Raw genomic sequence first — 19,034 nt, forward strand, 5'->3', positions numbered from 1 at the left:
TAGGGGGTTTCTTTCCTTTGTCATTCCTCCAATGCTGACAGTTTGCTGCCTAACTTTTCATGGTTTTTTTTTTTTCTCTCTGCTTATTCAAACATATCTGTATGTGTAGGGACTTCCAGACCATTAACGTGGAATCGCACAATGCAGGTGAATCCGTATCTTTTCCTTCCCATGCCACCACCTGCTACTTGTACCACTCTTGCGGGAATCGCCCCTTGACCCCTGCTCTGGCAACATACCTGCTTGCCGGGAATCAGTTGTGTGCACTCAAATTCTGCTTCCCGGGCCAAGGGGTGGGCATTTGGTATCAGATGGGGCAGTGGGTCTCTTCCCGGGGATCCTGGGGTGTCCTCTGGGTGGATGGATCTGCTGTGTGTAAAGTTGGGAGTGTCTGTTGCCGTTGTGCGTCAGGTAGGCTCCAGAGGAAGCTAGATGGCAGTGAACGAAAGAGCAACACAAATGTGTGGAGGCAGGGGAGGGAAAGATAAGGATGGAGAGATGGAGAGGAAGTGGGGAGAGAGAGGAGGAGGAGGAGGAGGAGAGGGGGAGAGGGAGGTGGACGGGGAGGGGATGGAGGAGAGGGAGAGGGAGAGGAAGGAAGAGAGAGAGGCAGGCAATGTTTTGGGTAATCTACGAGGCTTCATTTCATTCTCAAGGCTCACTTCTGCCCTTGGACTCTGACATAGGGCCCTTCCGATAAATCCCTTTTGTGCTTCATTGGCCTTCCATTCTTGGTAGTTACAGGTAGACTAAGCATTTCAAGCCTGCCACCCCCCCCCCCCCAATTTTGGAAAGAATTTTACTTTTCTTATCATACTTGTATCACAGAGAATAAGTGGCATCTTATTTCTTCTATGAGAAATGAGTGCAACGATATGTTGCTGTTTTCAATAAACTTTTTAATTTTTTCCCCATTTACGGGCTCTCTGCTAAAGCCTGGGCTCCTGAGGAGTTGACCATGCATGGAAAACACAACAAATAAATCAGCAACTTCAGAAAACTGTGAAAGATACAATGAACGACAGGAGTGTGGGGTATCATGGGAAGGCCAAAGAGAGGCATTGGAATCTGTCTGCACCTGTAACCCAGAAGCCTACTGGCTTGCTGCCACCTTAGACACGGACCTTGTCCAACGTGGCACTTGGAAGGGACTGTAGAGGTGAAGTGTCTCAAGCAATTTTTAAATCATAACATCGGTTAGAAATGGGTTTTAAGTCATCCATCTACTTTTCCCCAGAACACCCTCTTCATGCAAAGCAAGTCGGTAGTCTCCGTGTCTCCAGAGGGGGTCCTGGGGATTTACTCGGCACGGCTCTGAAACTTTCAGGGGTCACGTAGTATAGGTTGTTCACAGAGCCTTTTTATCCGCAAGCTCCTTATCCTCCCTTGAAGAGGAGTGTTTGCATGGGCTGGTCAGTATCACCGAAGAGGGCAAAGGGGAATTCGGTGTCCCAGTGGACCGCAGTCTGGTGATGTGAGTTTCTCCCACCGCGCTCGCTCCCTCCCTCCCTCCCTTCCTCCCGCTCTCTCAACTTCCCACCTTTGGCGTGACTGACCTGGGGTGCTGATGCACAGACTCTTCTTGCATTCAACCACGGGGTTATTTTTCAGATGAGGTCCTTTGAGGTCAATACCATGTGTCCATCGTTGCCTTCTTCAAGACATTTTCTTTGGAAACAAAATCGCTCATGATCCTTATTATCCTGGGCTTGTTTGGAACGTGGTTCCTCTAAGGGATGGTCACACAATGAGTCAATGACATCAGGAGTAGTCTTTCCTAGGCAAGACCAGTTCATATTCTAACATACTTTACTCATATACTTCAAGTTAGGCCAACTGCAGAGACATGAAATCATTAAAGGTCTAAGAACAAAATTCCCGGGCATCAATTATAATCTGGGAATCTCAGAGCAGGGAGACGTTTGAGTCAGAACGAGGTTTTCTAATAGTACACTTTCAAATGAAAAAAAAAAAAAAAAAAGGAAAAGAAACAGATCTGTGTAGTGGCTGAACTTGGACTTGATCCTGCTGCTTTTGTCCTGGGGATGCTGGGGCTGGAGGCGAGGGTGGGGAGCAGGTGATGCTTCCCTTCCCCACATGTGAGGACAACATTTCCCATGGGCAGGGGGTTGGATTGTCATGTCTTCTGGCAGGCGATGTGTGTCCATATGTGGTCTGATTCCTGGGATTTTGTTCTAATGAGGATTCGGGCCAGCAAGGAACAGGAGTAGGTTACTAAAATGAGCTCGCATGAAATGGGTTTTACTGCGAGGACACAGGAGGTTTTCCAGGAACGCAAAGTTAGACGAGAGTGTTGGTGGACTTCTTGTGAGCAGGAATCAGGACTGGAGATTCACTATTCATTCCCGCCCCCCCCCCCCCCCCGCCCCCTCCATCTCTCAGAAGTGCATGGTCTCCAGAACTGGCTTCTGTCTAGAAGTGTGGTCAGTCCTGTTTCTTCCAACACGCTCCTCTGTGTCGACCTGAATGTGGCTCTTCCGTGGCCAGTTCAGGAGATTACAGACCTCTCCTCTGCAGGACCCAGTGCTTACTGGAAGCCATCTCAGCGTCTCATTCAGGTCCCAAAAAGAGAAAGTTTGGTAGCCCCAACTCATGTGCTCAGTCAGGATGTACAAGTCATGGGCTTCTGGTATACAACGGATCCATAGCAGTAGAACCCACAGGCTACCCCTGTTCAGTCCGCTGTGGTGGGAAGGGAGACGGGACCTATGATTCACAATGTCATTTCACTTCTCTTAGTAGGAGTCAACGGAAAATGCAGTGTTCCTCATCTTTACAACGTCCTGAATAGTGGGATGTCTTTTATAGGGAACCAAGATTTTCATCTCCAGTTACCTAGGAGGCTTTGAATTTGAATTTTACTGAGAGAGATTCCTTTATACCAGTTTATACTATTAGGTGAATGAAGAAGAATTACATTCTATTTGGAAGCATCTAGTCATTCGTAGTCAACTGAGTCCCTGCTATGGTCAATCTGCTAGATCTGGTGGCTGTGAATAAATACTCCCGGCAAGGAAAAGAGGTAGGAGGGAAAAAGTTTCTTTCCATCTGAGTTCTTGCAGGAAGGAAGATGCCCAGAGAAGCAAAAGACGCAGAGAGGATATTGGGGTTGGTGGGGAACATAGCTTATTGAGGATTTAACAATTCTGTCGCCAACGGACCTTTTCTTCTCAAACCCTTTCCAGCCTGGAATTGAACAACCCAAGTCCCAGTTCCTAAGCAGATATCCCGGAAAAGGAAGGCACGGTGCCTATCCCTACAGGAGAGAAAGAGGAGCCAGAAACTGGATCCTGCCTCTGCTCTCAAAAGACAGCATCAAATGAGAGGAAATTGCAGCTGCTACCCCAGCCCACTGTGCTAAGAGCCTGAAGAGATTCACCCAGTGTAGCAAGGGTTTATGTGGAAAGCCATGCCAGGCTTCGGGTGGACATCAGTGCTTGGGGAAGTGGTGACATTCTTCAGAAGGCCTTTTAGGTTGGAGCTTAGATTAATACTAACAAACTGCACAGGACCTTACCTAGTGGAGTCCTGCCCTCTCAGATAGGGTAAGTGACTTGGCCAAGTCCTCACAGCCAGACCAAGACAGCCCTTCCTTCCCAGTGGTGGCTGCGGAAAGATAAATCTTGCCAATCAGAGGCCAAGACGGCAGTGGGGTGGCCCAGGAGGGAGGGCGGCGCATCAGGAGGGGAGAAAGGTGCTGTGTTCTCAGCAGTGGAGTTGGCCTTTTTGTGGGGATCCGGTTTCGGAGGACTTACTCTCCCCTTGTTAACTCTCTCACACTCTTTCTCTGGCCTGGCCTGGGGTGGATTCGCGGGGCGGGCGGGAAGGCGCGCGCCCCTACAGCTTCTAAGGCTCCTCTTCCCGGAGCCGAAGGCATCCAGCACCTCCTCCTGGCGCCCCCAGTCTTCCCCCACCCCCTCCCCGCCCCCCGGCTTGGGTCCGCCCCGAGGCTCCCCAGGGCTCGCCCGGCGCCAGGGCGCATTGGGGCCGGCTCTGGGCCAGCCGCGGTCGGGACGCCGGCGGGTCCCCGGGTCCCCGGCAGCGCGCCGCCGCGCACCCGGCTCCGCACCCCGGGCTGGCAGCCCCGCGCTCGGCTCGGAGAGCGCTCGGCGGCGGAGTGCCGCGCCGGGGAGGGGCGAGGAGAGCCGCAGCCCCCTCCGCCCGCCCAGACCGAGGAGGGGCGAGCAGGCGCGGAGCCGGGCGAGCGCGGGGCTGTGCGCGCCTCTCTCCGGGCACACACTCTCCGCGCCGCGCGCTCCCCCGGCTGGGCGGCCTCAGACCTTGGCAGACAGCGGCGGCGTGCGCCGTGCTTGCTCCGGGGTGCGTTCAGCGCCGGGCGAGAGCCGTTCGCTGGGGTCACCCGCCCCCTTCTCCCCCTTTCCCGGGAGCCCGCGGGGTGAGCTGGAGGCCGACCCGGCCGGACGCCGCGCTCCTATAAATAGCGCGCGTGTGCCCGCCTGGCGCCCTCCCGGCTGCGCGAGGACAGACAAAGTTGTGCGCAGGGACTCCGGGCGCGCGGCAGCGGCTGGGAGAGGACCCCGCCGCCGAGCCGCCCTGCGCCCTGGAGCTGATCCCGCGAATTTGTGCTCTCCGAGCCCGGGACCCCCGCTGGCTGCCGCCTACCTGCCGACGTCCGAGAGGCGCCGAGGTGCGGGGAATTTTTGACCAGGCGAAAGTGGGAGTCGCTAGGGTCCTGGTCAGGATCGCAGCCTCGCGTTCTTCTCAGTCCGGGAAACACCTTCTGCCTGTGTAATTCGTCCGTGCCGCAAGCCCGACGCGTCCAGGACCGACATCCGCATCGCTCGGCGCCCACCAACCCCCGAGGCTTTTGTTTTGTTTTGTGTTGTTTTGGAGCCTCCTTTGTTTTTCCTGCTCCGTCGCCCACCTGGGGGTGCTTGGGCTTGGGGTGAGAATTCATTACCGTTTTCCTCCTTGAGGTGTGAGTGTGGGGGGTTGGTGACTTTTAGATGTCCAGGAGCCAGGGTGGGTGCGGGGGCCCCAGGTAGGGCTGATTCTTGGGCGGAGGAGGGTGGGGTAGGGGGTTCTGCATGAGCTCCTTAAAGGACAAAGGTAACGGAGCCAGCGAGAGAGCGCGAGCGGAGCCTTTGACTCCAGACCACAGAATTGGGGGAAGTGTGCGCGCCGCCGCCGCCGCCGCCGTCCCTGCAGCGCTGTGGGTCTAGCCGCGGGCGTCTTCCCGAGCGCCGGGGTCCCGGGGTAGGAGGCGAAGCGCGCGAGCGGAGGCGCCGGCGGGCTGCGGCCGGCTCACGCGGCTCACCATGGGCTCCGGGCGCCGGGCGCTGTCCGTGGTACCGGCCGTGCTGCTCGCCCTCACCCTGCCGGGGCTGCCCGTCTGGGCGCAGAACGACACGGAGCCTATCGTGCTGGAGGGCAAGTGTCTGGTGGTGTGCGACTCGAACCCGGCCACGGACTCCAAGGGCTCCTCTTCCTCGCCTCTGGGGATCTCGGTCCGGGCGGCCAACTCCAAGGTCGCCTTCTCGGCGGTGCGGAGCACCAACCACGAGCCGTCCGAGATGAGCAACAAGACGCGCATCATTTACTTCGATCAGGTCAGACCCCGAGGGAGGCCGGGTGCCGGGTGTGTGTTTGCACGGTGGCGGAGGACGGGGCGGGGCGGGGCGGGGGGCGAGCTCCCGGCAGCCCGGACCGGGGGCTGCCTGCTCAGGCTCAAGTTGATCTGACTGGGATGTGGGAGATCGTTTCGGCACTCGGCTCTCCGGATGCGCCTGGGTCTGAAACTTCTGTCTCTCCCACCACCGCCCCCGCCCGCATTCCCTCCTGGCCTCTGGAGGAGGCGGCTGGGACAGCGGGAGAGAGGCTGGGAGCGCTGAGCCCAGCAAGGAGAGACAGAGCTCAGGACGACTTTTCACAGCAACAGGTCCATAGGAGCCGGCGGGAGCCTGGTCCCCGGACCCCGCAATCTCTTGGCCAGAGCCTGCCGCCCCCCACCCCCACCCCCACCCCCACCCCCCGACCCCCGCTCAGACTCCTCTGCAGGTGCCGCGGAGGCGGTTCCCGCGGCACCCTCGCGGTCTCCGGATGAATGATTGGTTTCCCCGCAGCTGAAGAAGCTTCTCCCCAAAGAGAGCTTCGCGGGTCCACATTCTCTGCAGGGATCTCGCACGTGGCCGGAGAGGGTGGGCAGCGCTGGCGTGGGTCAGATCTCGCCCACCTTTCCGCGGGCAGGATCCCCCCCCCCCCCCCCACACACACAGACGTTGCAGGCGCCTCTGCAGCCGAAAGCCTTCCTGTGGTACTTGGAGAAAAGTTGTGGAGGAAAGGAGAGGAAGGAAGGGCGGCTGCGGGGAGCTCCCGTTGGGAAGCGCTGGGAAACCGCTGCTCCTGCCTCTGCTCCTGTCCTTTCTGAGAATTGCAAATTCGCAGGGAAAGACAGACTGTGGGGTTGAGGGCAGGAGGTGGGGAGGAACTGATGAAATCTGTGGCTTCTGTTTAGCCACCGGGAGCTCTGGGGTTTGGCTGATGAGAACCCCCCCCCCCCCCCCCACCACCACCGGGCATCAGCCTAGGTTCCCTAAGGAATCCTAAAACTGAAAACTGACTCCGGGTTGTAATTTCAACCCTAACAGCACCCAGAGTCTTTTTAGTTCCAGAGGCACTTGTGTGGTTCACAGTTGTATGCGAAGTCGGATGTGTAGGAGCACAGGTTAAATGCTGCTGCAACATGCGTCTGGGAAGGGATGAGGTGACATTTCCATTCCTTACTTAATTGTTCCTAAGTAATGCACTCTCCAGCTGGCCAGACAGAGAATGCTTCTCTGGGGCTTACTCTCAGATAGCTATAATTTTTAAAGAATTAAGCAGTCCCTTAGGGGTTTTGGTGCAGTATTTTCCATCTTGATGGAAATAAAGTCTAGCACAGCCCTGGGTTATATTTCAATGCATTTAATTAAATGTTGGACGATTGCGGACAGGACACCGTATAATACGCTGAACGGTGCATTCTTTTCCGTGACCTTTCCATCAATTAGAAGAGGAGAATGGTTTGTTCTTCTTTTTGGAGAGCCATGCATCGTAGAGACCACAAGACACATTTAGTTATGGATCTCTATGTGCCTGGATGCTCTAATTACAACGTAGAGTCAACATCCAGCCTTATGTGTAGTCAACACTAATCAGCCATTTCCATTACTGCTGATGAATTATGCTACTTGTATCTGATTCAGGAAGTCCCCACTAAGTACCTCAAATTATTTTCAATGTGCTTGAAAAAAATCTTTGCAACATCTCTGTTGGGGAGTGTGGCACAGTGGCGATTGGTTATTGGAAGCTCATTGAGCGTCAGGTCAGAGGAAGAAATCTGATGGTTACTTGGAAGAAAGTGAAATCTCAGAATAAAATTACACACATACATGTGTTTTAAGCCAAGGGTTGAGCCTGGCGCGTCTGCTTGACCTGTTACTATATTCTGGTGCATTGCTTAGAGGGGATGGTATATTTTTCGGGAGTTATGCAGAAGGCTTAATATTGGCAGGAGTATAGCATTGCTGGTGGCCACTGATACAGTAGAAGTGTCTCTTTATAGGGACAACTTCCCAGCCCCAAACGTTCCCACTCGCTTTCCCATAGGAAGGGACTTCCTTATGTGACCTTTGCAAATTTGGTGTACAGAGGTCACTTCTTGAGATTCAGAGTTAATTTCATAACCAGTAGAAACAGGCTGCATGTCTTGGAATACAAAGTGCATTGTTGCTTTCTTAGGAAACAGCGCCTTCTGTTACTTTTCATTTTTGACCCTTGAAGTTTAAGCAGAGACCGGGTGATTGATAAGAGGATAATGGATAACACTGGCAGGAACAGAAGAAGGCCACCTATTTCACAGCCTGTCTTTATTCGTGCCCCACTTTTTGGCAGCCTGCAAAGGCTGAGTCATTGCCAAAATATTGTAATTAAGGCCTAGATGGCACAGCAATGAAAAAATGGCCATGGATCTTGGGAGAGGTTTGGCAGAGGCTCAGGGGAGGGCCAGGCATTCAGATCAGTCTGTGTGCTACTCAGTATCATGGATTCTGTCACATGGTGGAGGGAGTGCCCAGGCCTCTGTGTGATGTGCCCAGGAATGACTGCAGAGAGCCCATGGATGCCGATTGGCTGTCTTGAAAACGTCATCTCTGGACATTGCAAAGGCTTGTAGAGGATGGGAATATAAATACAGGGCAGATGCCTTTTCTCTGACTCTCAAGGTAAAGCTAATATTTATAAGCCCTCACATGTTATCTAGATGTTTCCAGAGCCATCAGGCCTCGCTGGAAATTGAGGCATGAATGCAAAGCAGTTACTTTATTTATTTATTTTTTTTCCTCTACCATTTAAAAGACAGAAGAACTTCCCATTACACAAATCTATTTTCCAAGTCACTAAAGAGGAAAGAAGTAGAACACGGTGTTTTATTCTGTATGGTTTCTTAAGCTAGTTGTGAAAGAAATAAAGAAGGAGAGAGAGAGAGAGAGAGAGAGAGAGAGAGAGGAAGAGGGAGAGAGAAAGGGAGGGAGGAAGGAAGGAAGGAAGGAAGCTTGTCTTAGTTACGGAAGAGAATATTGTAATAATTTACTGTTCTTTATTATTTTTTATTTGTAGATCCTAGTAAATGTGGGTAACTTTTTCACCCTGGAGTCTGTCTTTGTAGCACCAAGAAAAGGAATTTACAGTTTCAGCTTTCACGTAATTAAAGTCTACCAGAGCCAAACAATCCAGGTATGTGTTTTGACCTGTTCCCTCTCTTCCCCCAAGCAACAGTGTTTATTGGCAGTGGTTATGTATTTAAGCGTTTATCTCAAGATGTGTTTTCATTGTAAAAATAAACAACCATCTTTATGGTTTATTTTCAAAACAGTTAATTTCCAGTTTTCTTCTTTATAGCATCCATTAAGGCTATGACAAGAAACATATAGAAAAATAAACAATTGAATTTATTACCGTCCTAACAACCAACCACTTAAAAAACGTGGCTTGGTAAAAACTCAGTGACACAAATCACTTTATAAGATCCCGACTTCAGTTAAACCATATGCAAAAATGAATCTGAAGAAAGTTGTAAGACTAGCGGAGCCTTACAAGCATATATTACATGAAACAAATTCGCTTTTATTGTTAAACTGCATGAGATACAGTTAACCATTGAAAACAAATCTGTGAAGCAGCAAACTACTCAATATACTTTTTACAAAGGGTGTTCTCTGCGTATGTTTTAAAGAGTTTATCCTCAGTTACTCTGATGCTAGGAAATTGTTACAGATTTCACTAGCAACATATTTTGTGTTGTGCTTTCTCAGGATATAGGCTTGACCTTACACTCAAAGCCTAGCCTATGATACCCAAATATACTAACACCCAATGGCACCGATGCATGTCTGTGGAATTCTAGTATTCTTTTTATCATACACTCAATGTTTGTGTTGTATACCGTCGCCAGGTGAATGATAGATTACAAATTCTTCTCCCACTTTTACATATCCTAGTGAATGGATACATTTATCATCCACAGATTTCATTAAAGTGCTTTTTTTTTTTTTTTAACACAAAAGGAATGAATATTTAGTAAACAAATTTACTAGCGTGGAAAAGCTTTTCCCAAGCCCCAAGATTTAGAAATGTATGTAATATTTAAAACAGCATAATAAAAATTGTAGTGGGGAGAAAAGTGAACACATTTTGAGTTTATTATTTGATAATAATGATGAATTTATGAATTATTGATTCTTTGCTAATTACCCATCATTAAAATCTTCAGGGGTAGTGGTGATCACTATCGTTTTTACGTTTATTTATTTATTTTGAGAGAGAGAGCGAGAGCGAGCAGGAGAGGGGCAGAGAGAGGGAGGGAGAGAATCTCAAGCAGGCTCGCTGTTGTCAGCACAGAGCCCAACGTGGGCTTGAACTCAAGAACTGTGAGATCATGACCTGAGCCGAAATCAAGAGTCAGACGCTTAGCCGGCTGAGCCACTCGGGCTCCCCGATCACGATTTTTTAATACACATTATCAGGGCAAACAGAAAAAGAACCCCCCCCCCCCCCACACACACACACATTCCATAATTTTAAATGAACTGTGGCACTGTTCATTTACTAGCTGACTAGTAACTTGAAAGGAGGCTGGTAGAATCTTGCTGTATCTGGGTTCATCAGAGCCAAGGACACTGGGCTTCTTTTTACTAATATACTGGGAAGCCTCAGGCTTGCTTCGTTACCGGAAGGTTCTTATCGAATATGACAAGTAAATAAGACCACAAGCTTAAGTTATGTGTTGAAGGGAGGCCAGTTTCCGCGAGGCTAGGCCGCTCTCCATGGGTGGTATCCTTTTGGAGGCATCTCAGGAAATTTCTATGGGAGAAGTTAAAAGTTATTTTAATTAAAAAAAAAAAAATCAGCTCAGTGTACCTACTAAGTGCGTAGCCACCACAGCCAGGATGAATTTACTGAACATCAGCTATTTTACCAGGTCTTTCATCTTAGGTATTTTTCATTAGCCCCCTGCAGATGTTTTCAGTGATTTGGGTTTTTTTTTCTTCTCGTAGGTTAACCTGATGTTAAATGGAAAGCCGGTAATATCTGCCTTTGCTGGGGACAAAGATGTTACCCGCGAAGCTGCCACTAATGGGGTGCTCCTCTACCTGGATAAGGAGGATAAAGTTTACCTAAAACTGGAGAAAGGTAACTTGGTTGGAGGCTGGCAGTATTCCACGTTCTCTGGCTTTCTGGTGTTTCCCCTATAGGATTTGATCTCTCCGCGATGTTGATCCAGGGGAGGGGAGGCCCACCCTGAGTTGTTGGAAGATCATTTCCTCATCATCGGATTGACGTCTCTTATTGGTTTCTCATGGGTGAATATGGATTCTCTTTAAGGATCCTAGGCCTGTCCGAACTGATACACAGTCTCGCAGATGATTTGTGTGTGTGTGTGTTTCAGTATACTTGGATGGGGACTCACAGCAGACAATACCTATCTGTGCTCAAGTGTTAACAGTTTAAAAGCTGTCTGCAAGGTTCATTCTGAATTTAATTTCCTGGAATCACTGAATTCGTTGCAGATGTGGCGTTTTCTTTCTTTGTTTCTAAAAGACTGGCGAGCGGGTCTTAAGAATGAGAAAACTCTCAAGTTCTGAGTGCAATCAATGGTTAGTATGATACTGCCAAAGAATTGTATGCTGTGTTGATATTGATTACACTTGTTTTTATTCCTTTGGAACTCGTCTCTTTTGTTCTCTTAAGGTAACTGGGAATTGCTTTTTTCAGTGACTGGCTTTGTGTCTTCTCTACCAATAGGGTAACGAATGGCTTGCCCGCAAATTTACCCTGTGAGATCACCAACATGACTTCCCTTAACAAAAAAGAATGCTTCATAGTTGTATTTTAATTATATATGTGAAAGAGTCATATTTTCCAAATTATATTTTCTAATAGGAAGAATAGATCATAAATCTGACAAGGAAAAAAGTTGCTTCCCCGAGTTCTAAGTGCTCAGCCCCCAGAACCTCCACCAGATCGCCCTCCTCCCTGGGAAATCTTATACTTTCTTGCTCAGCTTGAATTACCATGATTGATAATAACCACTTTATTAAAAACCTGAGGGATTTTTTTCCCTTAGACCTGACCACTTTATTAACTGGAGATGGGATGCCCCTGTTTTTAATTATACCTATTTTTCAAGCCTTCTGTTGTGTTTGGAAGTATCATCTGGTTTTGCCTTAATTCCTTAAATTGTATATATTTATCTGTTTAGCTAATATTACATCCAAATATCCCATATCTAAACTTAGTGCAATATCTTATTTTGTCTTTTGTACAGGTCATATGAACTCACAAAATTACTTATGTCTCTGTCATAGAATAAAGGTCAATATACGTTAGCCGAATTGTTTTGTCCTTTTGGCTCGGGAAATATGTATTCTATGTGCTTTACTTCCTCTTTCTCACCAACCCTTCTTTCCTTCCCCCCATCATTTCTTTTTCTGGGAGTTTTTTTTTTTTTTTTTTTTTAACGTTTATTTATTATTGAGAGACAGAGAGACACAAAGCATGAGGAGGGGAGGGGCAGAGAGAGGGAGACACAGAATCCGAAGCAGGCTCCAGGCTCCGAGCTGTCGGCACAGAGCCCGATGCGGGGCTCGAACTCACAGACCATGAGATCATGACCTGAGCCGAAGTCAGACGCTTAACTGACTGAGCCACCCAGGCACCCTTTTCTGGGAGTTTTTAAGAAAAGCTTTCTGAATCTGGGGGGAGTGTCCTCTGAATTGGCATAGGAAATCTTTCCCGGGTTTAATCCATTCAAATCCAGGAGTTGTCAGCCTGCCAAAAGAGAATCGATGGACTTAGTAAACTCTTCTTTCGGAATGGACTTACCATTAGGTAGTCAAGTTGAGAAAATTTGCTAAAATCTCGTCAGAGTGCTCCGTGAGTGAGTGCGTGGTGAGGAGGCTGAAGACCACTCAACGGGAAGACTTGGGGGAAAGTTCCGCCCCTTTCACAACACTAAGAGACAGATGGAATATTACGGTGTCTTTTGCGGAGGGACTATTATTATAGATGTCTCATCTGGAGATCTGGCTCCATTTCCTGGTCTTTTCTCAATTAAAGCAATTAAAAGGGCCCCTTTTGTAGACGGTGGCAGCGAGGAAGGTGTCCGAGGACCCTGTGAGAGAAAACACACGGGCAGGTTTTCCAGCATAATTGTGATTAATCACCAAGTCAAAATATTCATTCATCCCGGGGAGACTCTCCTCCTTCCTCAAGAAGAATTAACTGGAGATGTTGGCATTGGATCCTCGGTGTTTTGCTTGGCAAGTTACTCTTCAGCTGGCTTCCAGTCAGAAGCTTTCCTCCTTTGTGACTGTGCTGTGTAAGAACACAATACTGCACAGGGGACTTCCATCTGGGGACGTGTGGCATCCTCTGAAATACACCTGCTCTAACGTAACCTTCCCCCTGGCTCTCTGTGTTCAGGGCTGCGTCTGTACCTTGCAACGGACTGGTTTATACTTGAATAAATATGCTATTAGTCATTGTTTTGGCAAAATGGCTCAAGGGTATTTGCATTAGTAATAGACGCCTATGATGGACCAGAGAAAAGGTGATGCTTAAACAAAATAGACCAACGTATAAGTGTCTTTATAAACATGCTTGTGGCCATCCTTTGGGGCTTGCTCTGATTTTTCTAGAGTTTTCTGAACAGAAAAGAACATCGGCAAAGGGCTTGACTGTAATTCCTAAGCTCCAGTGTAGATATTTTGGAATGCAAAATCCATTCAAAACCTCCCAGAAAAAATTAATATAAAAAGGCACACAGGGGCACCCGGGTGGCTCAGTTGGTTAAGCATCCCACTTCAGCTGAGGTCATGATCTTGAGGTTCATGGGTTCGAGCCTCGCACTGGGCTGTGTGCTAACAGCTCAGAGCCTGGAGTCTGCTTTGGATTTTGCTCTCTCTCTCTCCACCCCTCCCCCGCTTTTCACAGTCTTTCTCTCTCTCAAAAATAAGTAAACATTAAAAAAATTTAAAAAAAAAGGCACTGAAGCTGTGGCCATCAAGTGTGGGAAGGCACCTGTAACAGGCAGGAGCCCCAGTGGGGAGGTCAGACGTCTGATTAATGTGGTCAGAATGAAAGCCTTAGGTTCTTATTCCAAAGTGGGTCTAGCTAATTAGAGCTACCCAGACATCATGGCTGGAAAGGTAAGATTGAAGTGAGGGAACAGAAGGGACAGAATGATTTAGTCCGGGGAGCGTAGATTTTGGACAGACATTGGATGGAATTCTACAACTTTCACTTACCAGCTGTGTGACCTTGGGCCAGTTTCCTCACCTCTCTGAGCTTTCGTTATTTCATTTGTAAACAACACATTGTTGTGGGAATTTACTGAGACTTGTGCAGTGCCTGGTGCTCTGTAAGGAAGCTCAAGTAAGGGCTGACTGTTACTACTAACGCTTTAAGCCCTAACACAGCCAAGAAGCAAGTAGGCCAGAAGGCGGACGTTACTGTTGGCATGGTGAAGGGTCAAAGATTGAGCACGAGTGGGATGGGTCGAAGGCATCAGAAGTACTTCCAGAAATGGCACCGGATGCTTCCCTGCATATCCTATGACTTGAAAACAGTTTTCAGAAATTGCTCGGTCCACAAAAATGCTAATTGAACACAGGATTTGCATCGGCCCTGTCCACATTCATCAATGCCAGCACCGTTCCTCCCGATCTCCTTTGACTGTTCCTTGATCTATTGATCGACAAACGCAAGCAATTGTCTGCAGCCAGCGTTTTCTCCCTAACAGAATCCCAAGAAAACAAAACTGGAGGAAATAAAGAGCTAGTGTGTAGGGTCTCACTGATTCCAGCTTCTTTTCGGGTACTCCCCGTGACCACAGATTCTGTTGGGACATGATTATGTAATTAAAATCTTTCTTTCTTCCTTTCTTTCTCTGTTTTTGAAGTAAGTCTGTTTTCCCCTTTCCTTTTGGTTTCTGGAAATCAAAATAGCTGCGTTTCTTCTTTTGGCCTCTCCCTTTTAGCAAGTTCCTGCTTTGTATCTTGAAATAAATCTCTTCAACTAATGTTGAGATTATCCTTCTTTTTTTTTATTTAAAAAAATTACTTTAATGTGTATTTACTTTTGAGAGAGAGAAAGAGACAGTGCGAGCGGGGCAGGGGCAGGGACAGAGAGTGGGAGACACAGAATCGGAAGCAGGCTCCAGGCTCTGAGCTGTCAGCTCAGAGCCCGACGTGGGGCTCGAACTTACGAATCGTGAGATCATAACCTGAGCCAAAGTCGGACGCTTAACCGACTGAGGCACCCAGGTGCCCCGAAGTTATCCTTCTAATGCGTCCACGCTTTGGTAGGTGCTGGATTTGAAGTGATGACACCTGCCCTTTTCAGAGCTCCCTAAACATCAGACGCAGAATCCCCACAAGGAGCCACAGTGCTATAAACATGTGGTTCCATCTCACCTTCTGACTGAGGGCACTTGGCTTTGTCAACCCACATTTGTTAAACAACCCACTTTGTTAAACCACCTGTCCCCAGAACAATGGTAATCCACTGGTTATAGCAAGGTCCTCAAGTTGGTTGACCTAATGACCATGGCAAAGTGATGAGCAGAAGAGAAAGGTGACAGCATCTGATAACAGTTCACGTTCAGAGAGGGGGAGCTTAAGTGGAATTCTTGGGCTAAGTGGTTTTCTTTGGGGGGGGGGGCGCGGGATTTAAGAAGTTGCTTTCTAAAAGAGGTTTCTTGGGGGCACTTGGGTGGCTCAGTCGGTTAAGCGTCCGACTTCAGCTCAGGTCACGATCTCGCGGCTTGTGGGTTCGAGCCCCACGTCAGGCTCTGTGCTGCCCGTGCTGCGTCTGGAACCTGCTTTGGATTCTGTGTCTCCCTCCCTCTCTGCCCCTCCCCCACTCACACTCTGTGTGTCTCCCTCTCTATATATCTCAAAGGTAAATAGACATTAAAAAAAAAGAAAAAAAATTTAAAAAAACATTAAAAAAATTAAATAGGTTTCACTGTCCTGTCTATTGCAGGCCTACCTTTAATATGGGTTTCACATGCCTTAGAATAAAAACGATGTGGGTTTTTTTTTGCCCCTCCCCACCCCGACCTCTCCACAGACAACGCCTTTGTGAATTTGATCTTGAAGTTCTTTTAAGTCAGCTTTTCAAACTAATGTACATAAGGATCATCTGGGAATCTTGATAGAAATGTCGATTCCGACACAGTGGGTCTGGGCTGGGGCCTGAAACTGCCTTTCCAGCAAGCTCTCAGATGATGCTGATGGTCCCGGCTCGGGTACCAGACGCCGAATGGCGAGACCTTCCACGGCTGTTTCTTAAAGCCTTGTCACTCAAAGTGTGGTCTGTGGCCCAGGGGCATCCACATCACCTGGGGGCTTGTTAGAAGCCCCAGGTGGGGTTTAGACTCACCCCAGACCTCCTGAGTCGGAATGTGCATTTTTAAAAAGGTCCTTCTTGCCCTGCCCCGTGGCTTTTAGGCGCAGTAGAGTTTATGAAGCTCGATCTTGGAGGAAACCCCAGGGCCACCTGCACCAGACTCTCGTGGGCTGGGCCTCAGGCAGCTGCAGCTGAACGAAGTCCTCAGGTGATTCCCTAACTCGGTGCGTCTTGGGTGCAGGGTAGCTCCTTGCAGTGACCCGGAAGTACAAACGCTCCTGTCATCCTCCTTCTTACAACGCAGTGAGCTGAAGGCAGCTCGTCAGACGCTTTCATGCGGGTGAATATGGGACTCTTGTTCTGGGGTGGGGCAAAGGCTCCCGGGATTGCTGCCCGTTCGTGCAGAGGAAGGACCTACAGGAAGCTTTACCTGGAGCCAAGATGTGGGAGACCCTCGCGCGCAAACGAAGGTAAGTCGCCCACAGAAAGTGGCTGTCTCGTGAAGACGGAAAATCCTTAGTGACATTCCTCATTTTGTGAGCATTTGTCCTGAAATAAAGATGTAGTTACATTGTGCTTTTCGTTGTAATTGAAGTGAGCCTTCTCCAGGGATTGCAATGCCTTTATCTGAGTACAGTTGGCATTTGACTTCAGAGGACACTGCTCAGTTGAGTAAAGGGTGTGTGTATGTGTGTGTCTGTGTGTGTGTGTGTCAGAGAGAGAGAGAGAGGGAGAATGTGCTCAGAAGGCTCAACGACAACAGTAATTTCTAGTAGGCCATTCAGTACACTTAAAATGCATCCAAGGGCAGAAGTCTCCCTTAACAATTTTTAGGACCAATTGGTGGTATTGACGATGAGAAACACATTATACGAACTAAGGAAGTCTTTATTTCCCCCTGGGGTTTCCTGCAGAACATGAAGTTTGACCCTCTGACTTTCCAGGAAACCCGAGAGGGCATCGGTGTGCCTGTTCCTGGGGAAGGTTGAGGGACTCCCAAAGAAGGGCCCTGTGCTGGCAGACTAGAGGTGATAGAGGAACGCCCCACTGCTGTCGTGTTGTGGTTTGTTTTGTTTCATCGTGGTATAGTCTGTAGCCCACTGCTTTGACCGGGCAGTTATCTCATTTGGCCAAGAACGATGGCCAGTCTGCACAATTCAGCGTTCAGGATGGGGCTGGGGGGCTTTGAGCCTTTTCTGTGTTTACACAAATGGACCCAGCTCCCTTTGTAAGCTGTTTTCCTTCCAAGCTCCTTAGCTATTTAGAAATAAACAGTCACGAGTGTTTCTTCCCAAATAGCTCGGCTTTTCCTTTGAGTGTTAGCGATGTTAACATCACAGTGGAAAAAGTGTCATGCCTCCCCCCACATAAAAAAAAAAAAAATGGAACAACTGGCATAAGAAGCATTCCATCAAAGAACTAATACACTGGGATAAAAACCAATTCAATAAAAAGCTAGGAGAAAAGAATGCTAAAAGTTCATTGATATCTAACATGAATGACAGCTGAGTGAGAAGGAGTAAAGTTGGTTCCGGTTTCTGTTCAAGTTTTGTTTTGTTTCTTTTTCTTTTTTTTTAATTTTTTTTAACGTTTATTTATTTTTGAGACAGAGAGAGACAGAGCATGAACGGGGGAGGGGCAGAGAGAGAGGGAGACACAGAATCGGAAGCAGGCTCCAGACTCTGAGCCATCAGCCAGAGCCCGACGCGGGGCTCGAACTCACGGACCGCGAGATCGTGACCTGAGCCGAAGTCGGACGCTCAACCGACTGAGCCACCCGGGCGCCCCTGTTTTGTTTCTTTTTCTTGCTTTTTCTCTCTGAGTGCTGAGGTCAGTTCTCGGCAGGTAAAAGGATGCTGTCTCACCGGCAAAGATACCCGCTTCTCTTCATTAGGGTGACATTGTGATCCGCGGGCTCCGAAAGCATACTAGATTCTGCCCTTCCATTTCTTGGCCAGCCTGATTGGAAGGAAAAAGTGCTGTCGAAGGAGTCTGGTAACTTCTCTCCAGGGAGAGGAACGCCCCACATTTCAGTAATTCAGGGAAGCTGTTTCTGAGCTTGGAAGGAAGCCACATCCATCTCCCTGCCTGAGGACAGAGTCTCAGGACGGGAGGCTTCAAGATTTAGCCGCAGCACCAGAAGCGCCTGGGGTTTGTCTCTGGGGATGTAGGACTTTGCCCGTGTCCCCTCTCCCAAGAAGACAAGACAATATTTTACAAGCATCTGTACAGGGAACTGTGGAGCCCAAAAGCCATTTAAAAAGTCCTGTTTTGCAAGATTTTCTTTTCTTTGGCTGACTTGGTTGTTAAAGATTAAAGGCAAAAATATCAGGTCCTCCTTTACTGTCAGAGATTGGCACAATGTCATGAGTTGAAGTTGGCAAGAATCACAAAGTCATCCGTGACTTTCTGAGAGTGAGAGGCCCCGTCTGTTAGAAAGGAAATAAGGCAAGAACCTTCTCTCAGAGTTTGGACACCTCCATTTAAAAAAAAAAAATTTTTTTTAACATTTATTCATTTTTGAGAGTGAGAGAGAGTGCGAGAGGGGGAGGGGCAGAGCGAGTGGGGGAGGGGCAGAGAGAGAGGGAGACACAGAATCCAAAGCAGGTTCCAGGCTCTGAGCTGTCAGCACAGAGGCCAACGTGGGGCTCGAACTCCCGGCCGAGAGATCATGACCTAAGCTGAAGTCGGATGCTTAGCCAACTGAGCCACCCAAGTGCCCCTCCATTTTTTTTTAAGTTGATTAAACAATCACATACGTATTGGGTACCTACTGTGTGCCCCATATTCTGTAAACTTAGAATCTGCTCTTTCATCGTTCCTACAAGTTCCAAACCTCTTTATAAATGCTTCTTCACTTTCAGGGTGGAAATCCTGCAATCTGGAAATCAGAACGTGGTGCTAGGCTCCATAAACACTAACGATGTGTGTTTTGAAATGATCTGGGTGACCTCATTACTGCTTTCACCATAATGTACTTTCAGAGTCAAACCTTGCTTAAAATGAAGAATGATACAGAGGTGCCCTGTACAGTTGTGGGAGTTGTACACTGCACTATCTCAGGAGTGTGCCACTTCTATCCTGTTATTCTAACAAAATAAGCA

At 48.5% G+C, this 19,034-nt stretch overlaps 1 protein-coding gene across 2 annotated transcripts in view; it reads left to right on the forward strand.

The window, feature by feature from the left end:
* Positions 1–4,263: 4,263 nt before the first annotated feature.
* CBLN4 (cerebellin 4 precursor) overlaps positions 4,264–19,034 on the forward strand; it is a 63,262-nt gene continuing 48,491 nt past the window's right edge. Inside the window, exons 1-3 of one of the 2 annotated variants that reach the window (XM_019458106.2) lie at positions 4,264–5,591; positions 8,638–8,754; positions 10,575–10,710. In XM_019458106.2, coding sequence (XP_019313651.1) covers positions 5,301–5,591; positions 8,638–8,754; positions 10,575–10,710 — 544 coding nt within the window. In that variant the 5' untranslated portion in view covers positions 4,264–5,300. Of the gene's footprint in view, positions 5,592–8,637; positions 8,755–10,574; positions 11,907–19,034 lie in introns of those variants that run through there. The other variant, XM_019458107.2, reaches the window with a different exon arrangement.

This window comes from Panthera pardus, unplaced genomic scaffold (genome assembly GCF_024362965.1).
Source record: "Panthera pardus isolate Hobbes unplaced genomic scaffold, ASM2436296v1 HiC_scaffold_25, whole genome shotgun sequence".
In the NCBI taxonomy this organism is placed as follows: Eukaryota; Metazoa; Chordata; class Mammalia; order Carnivora; family Felidae; genus Panthera; species Panthera pardus.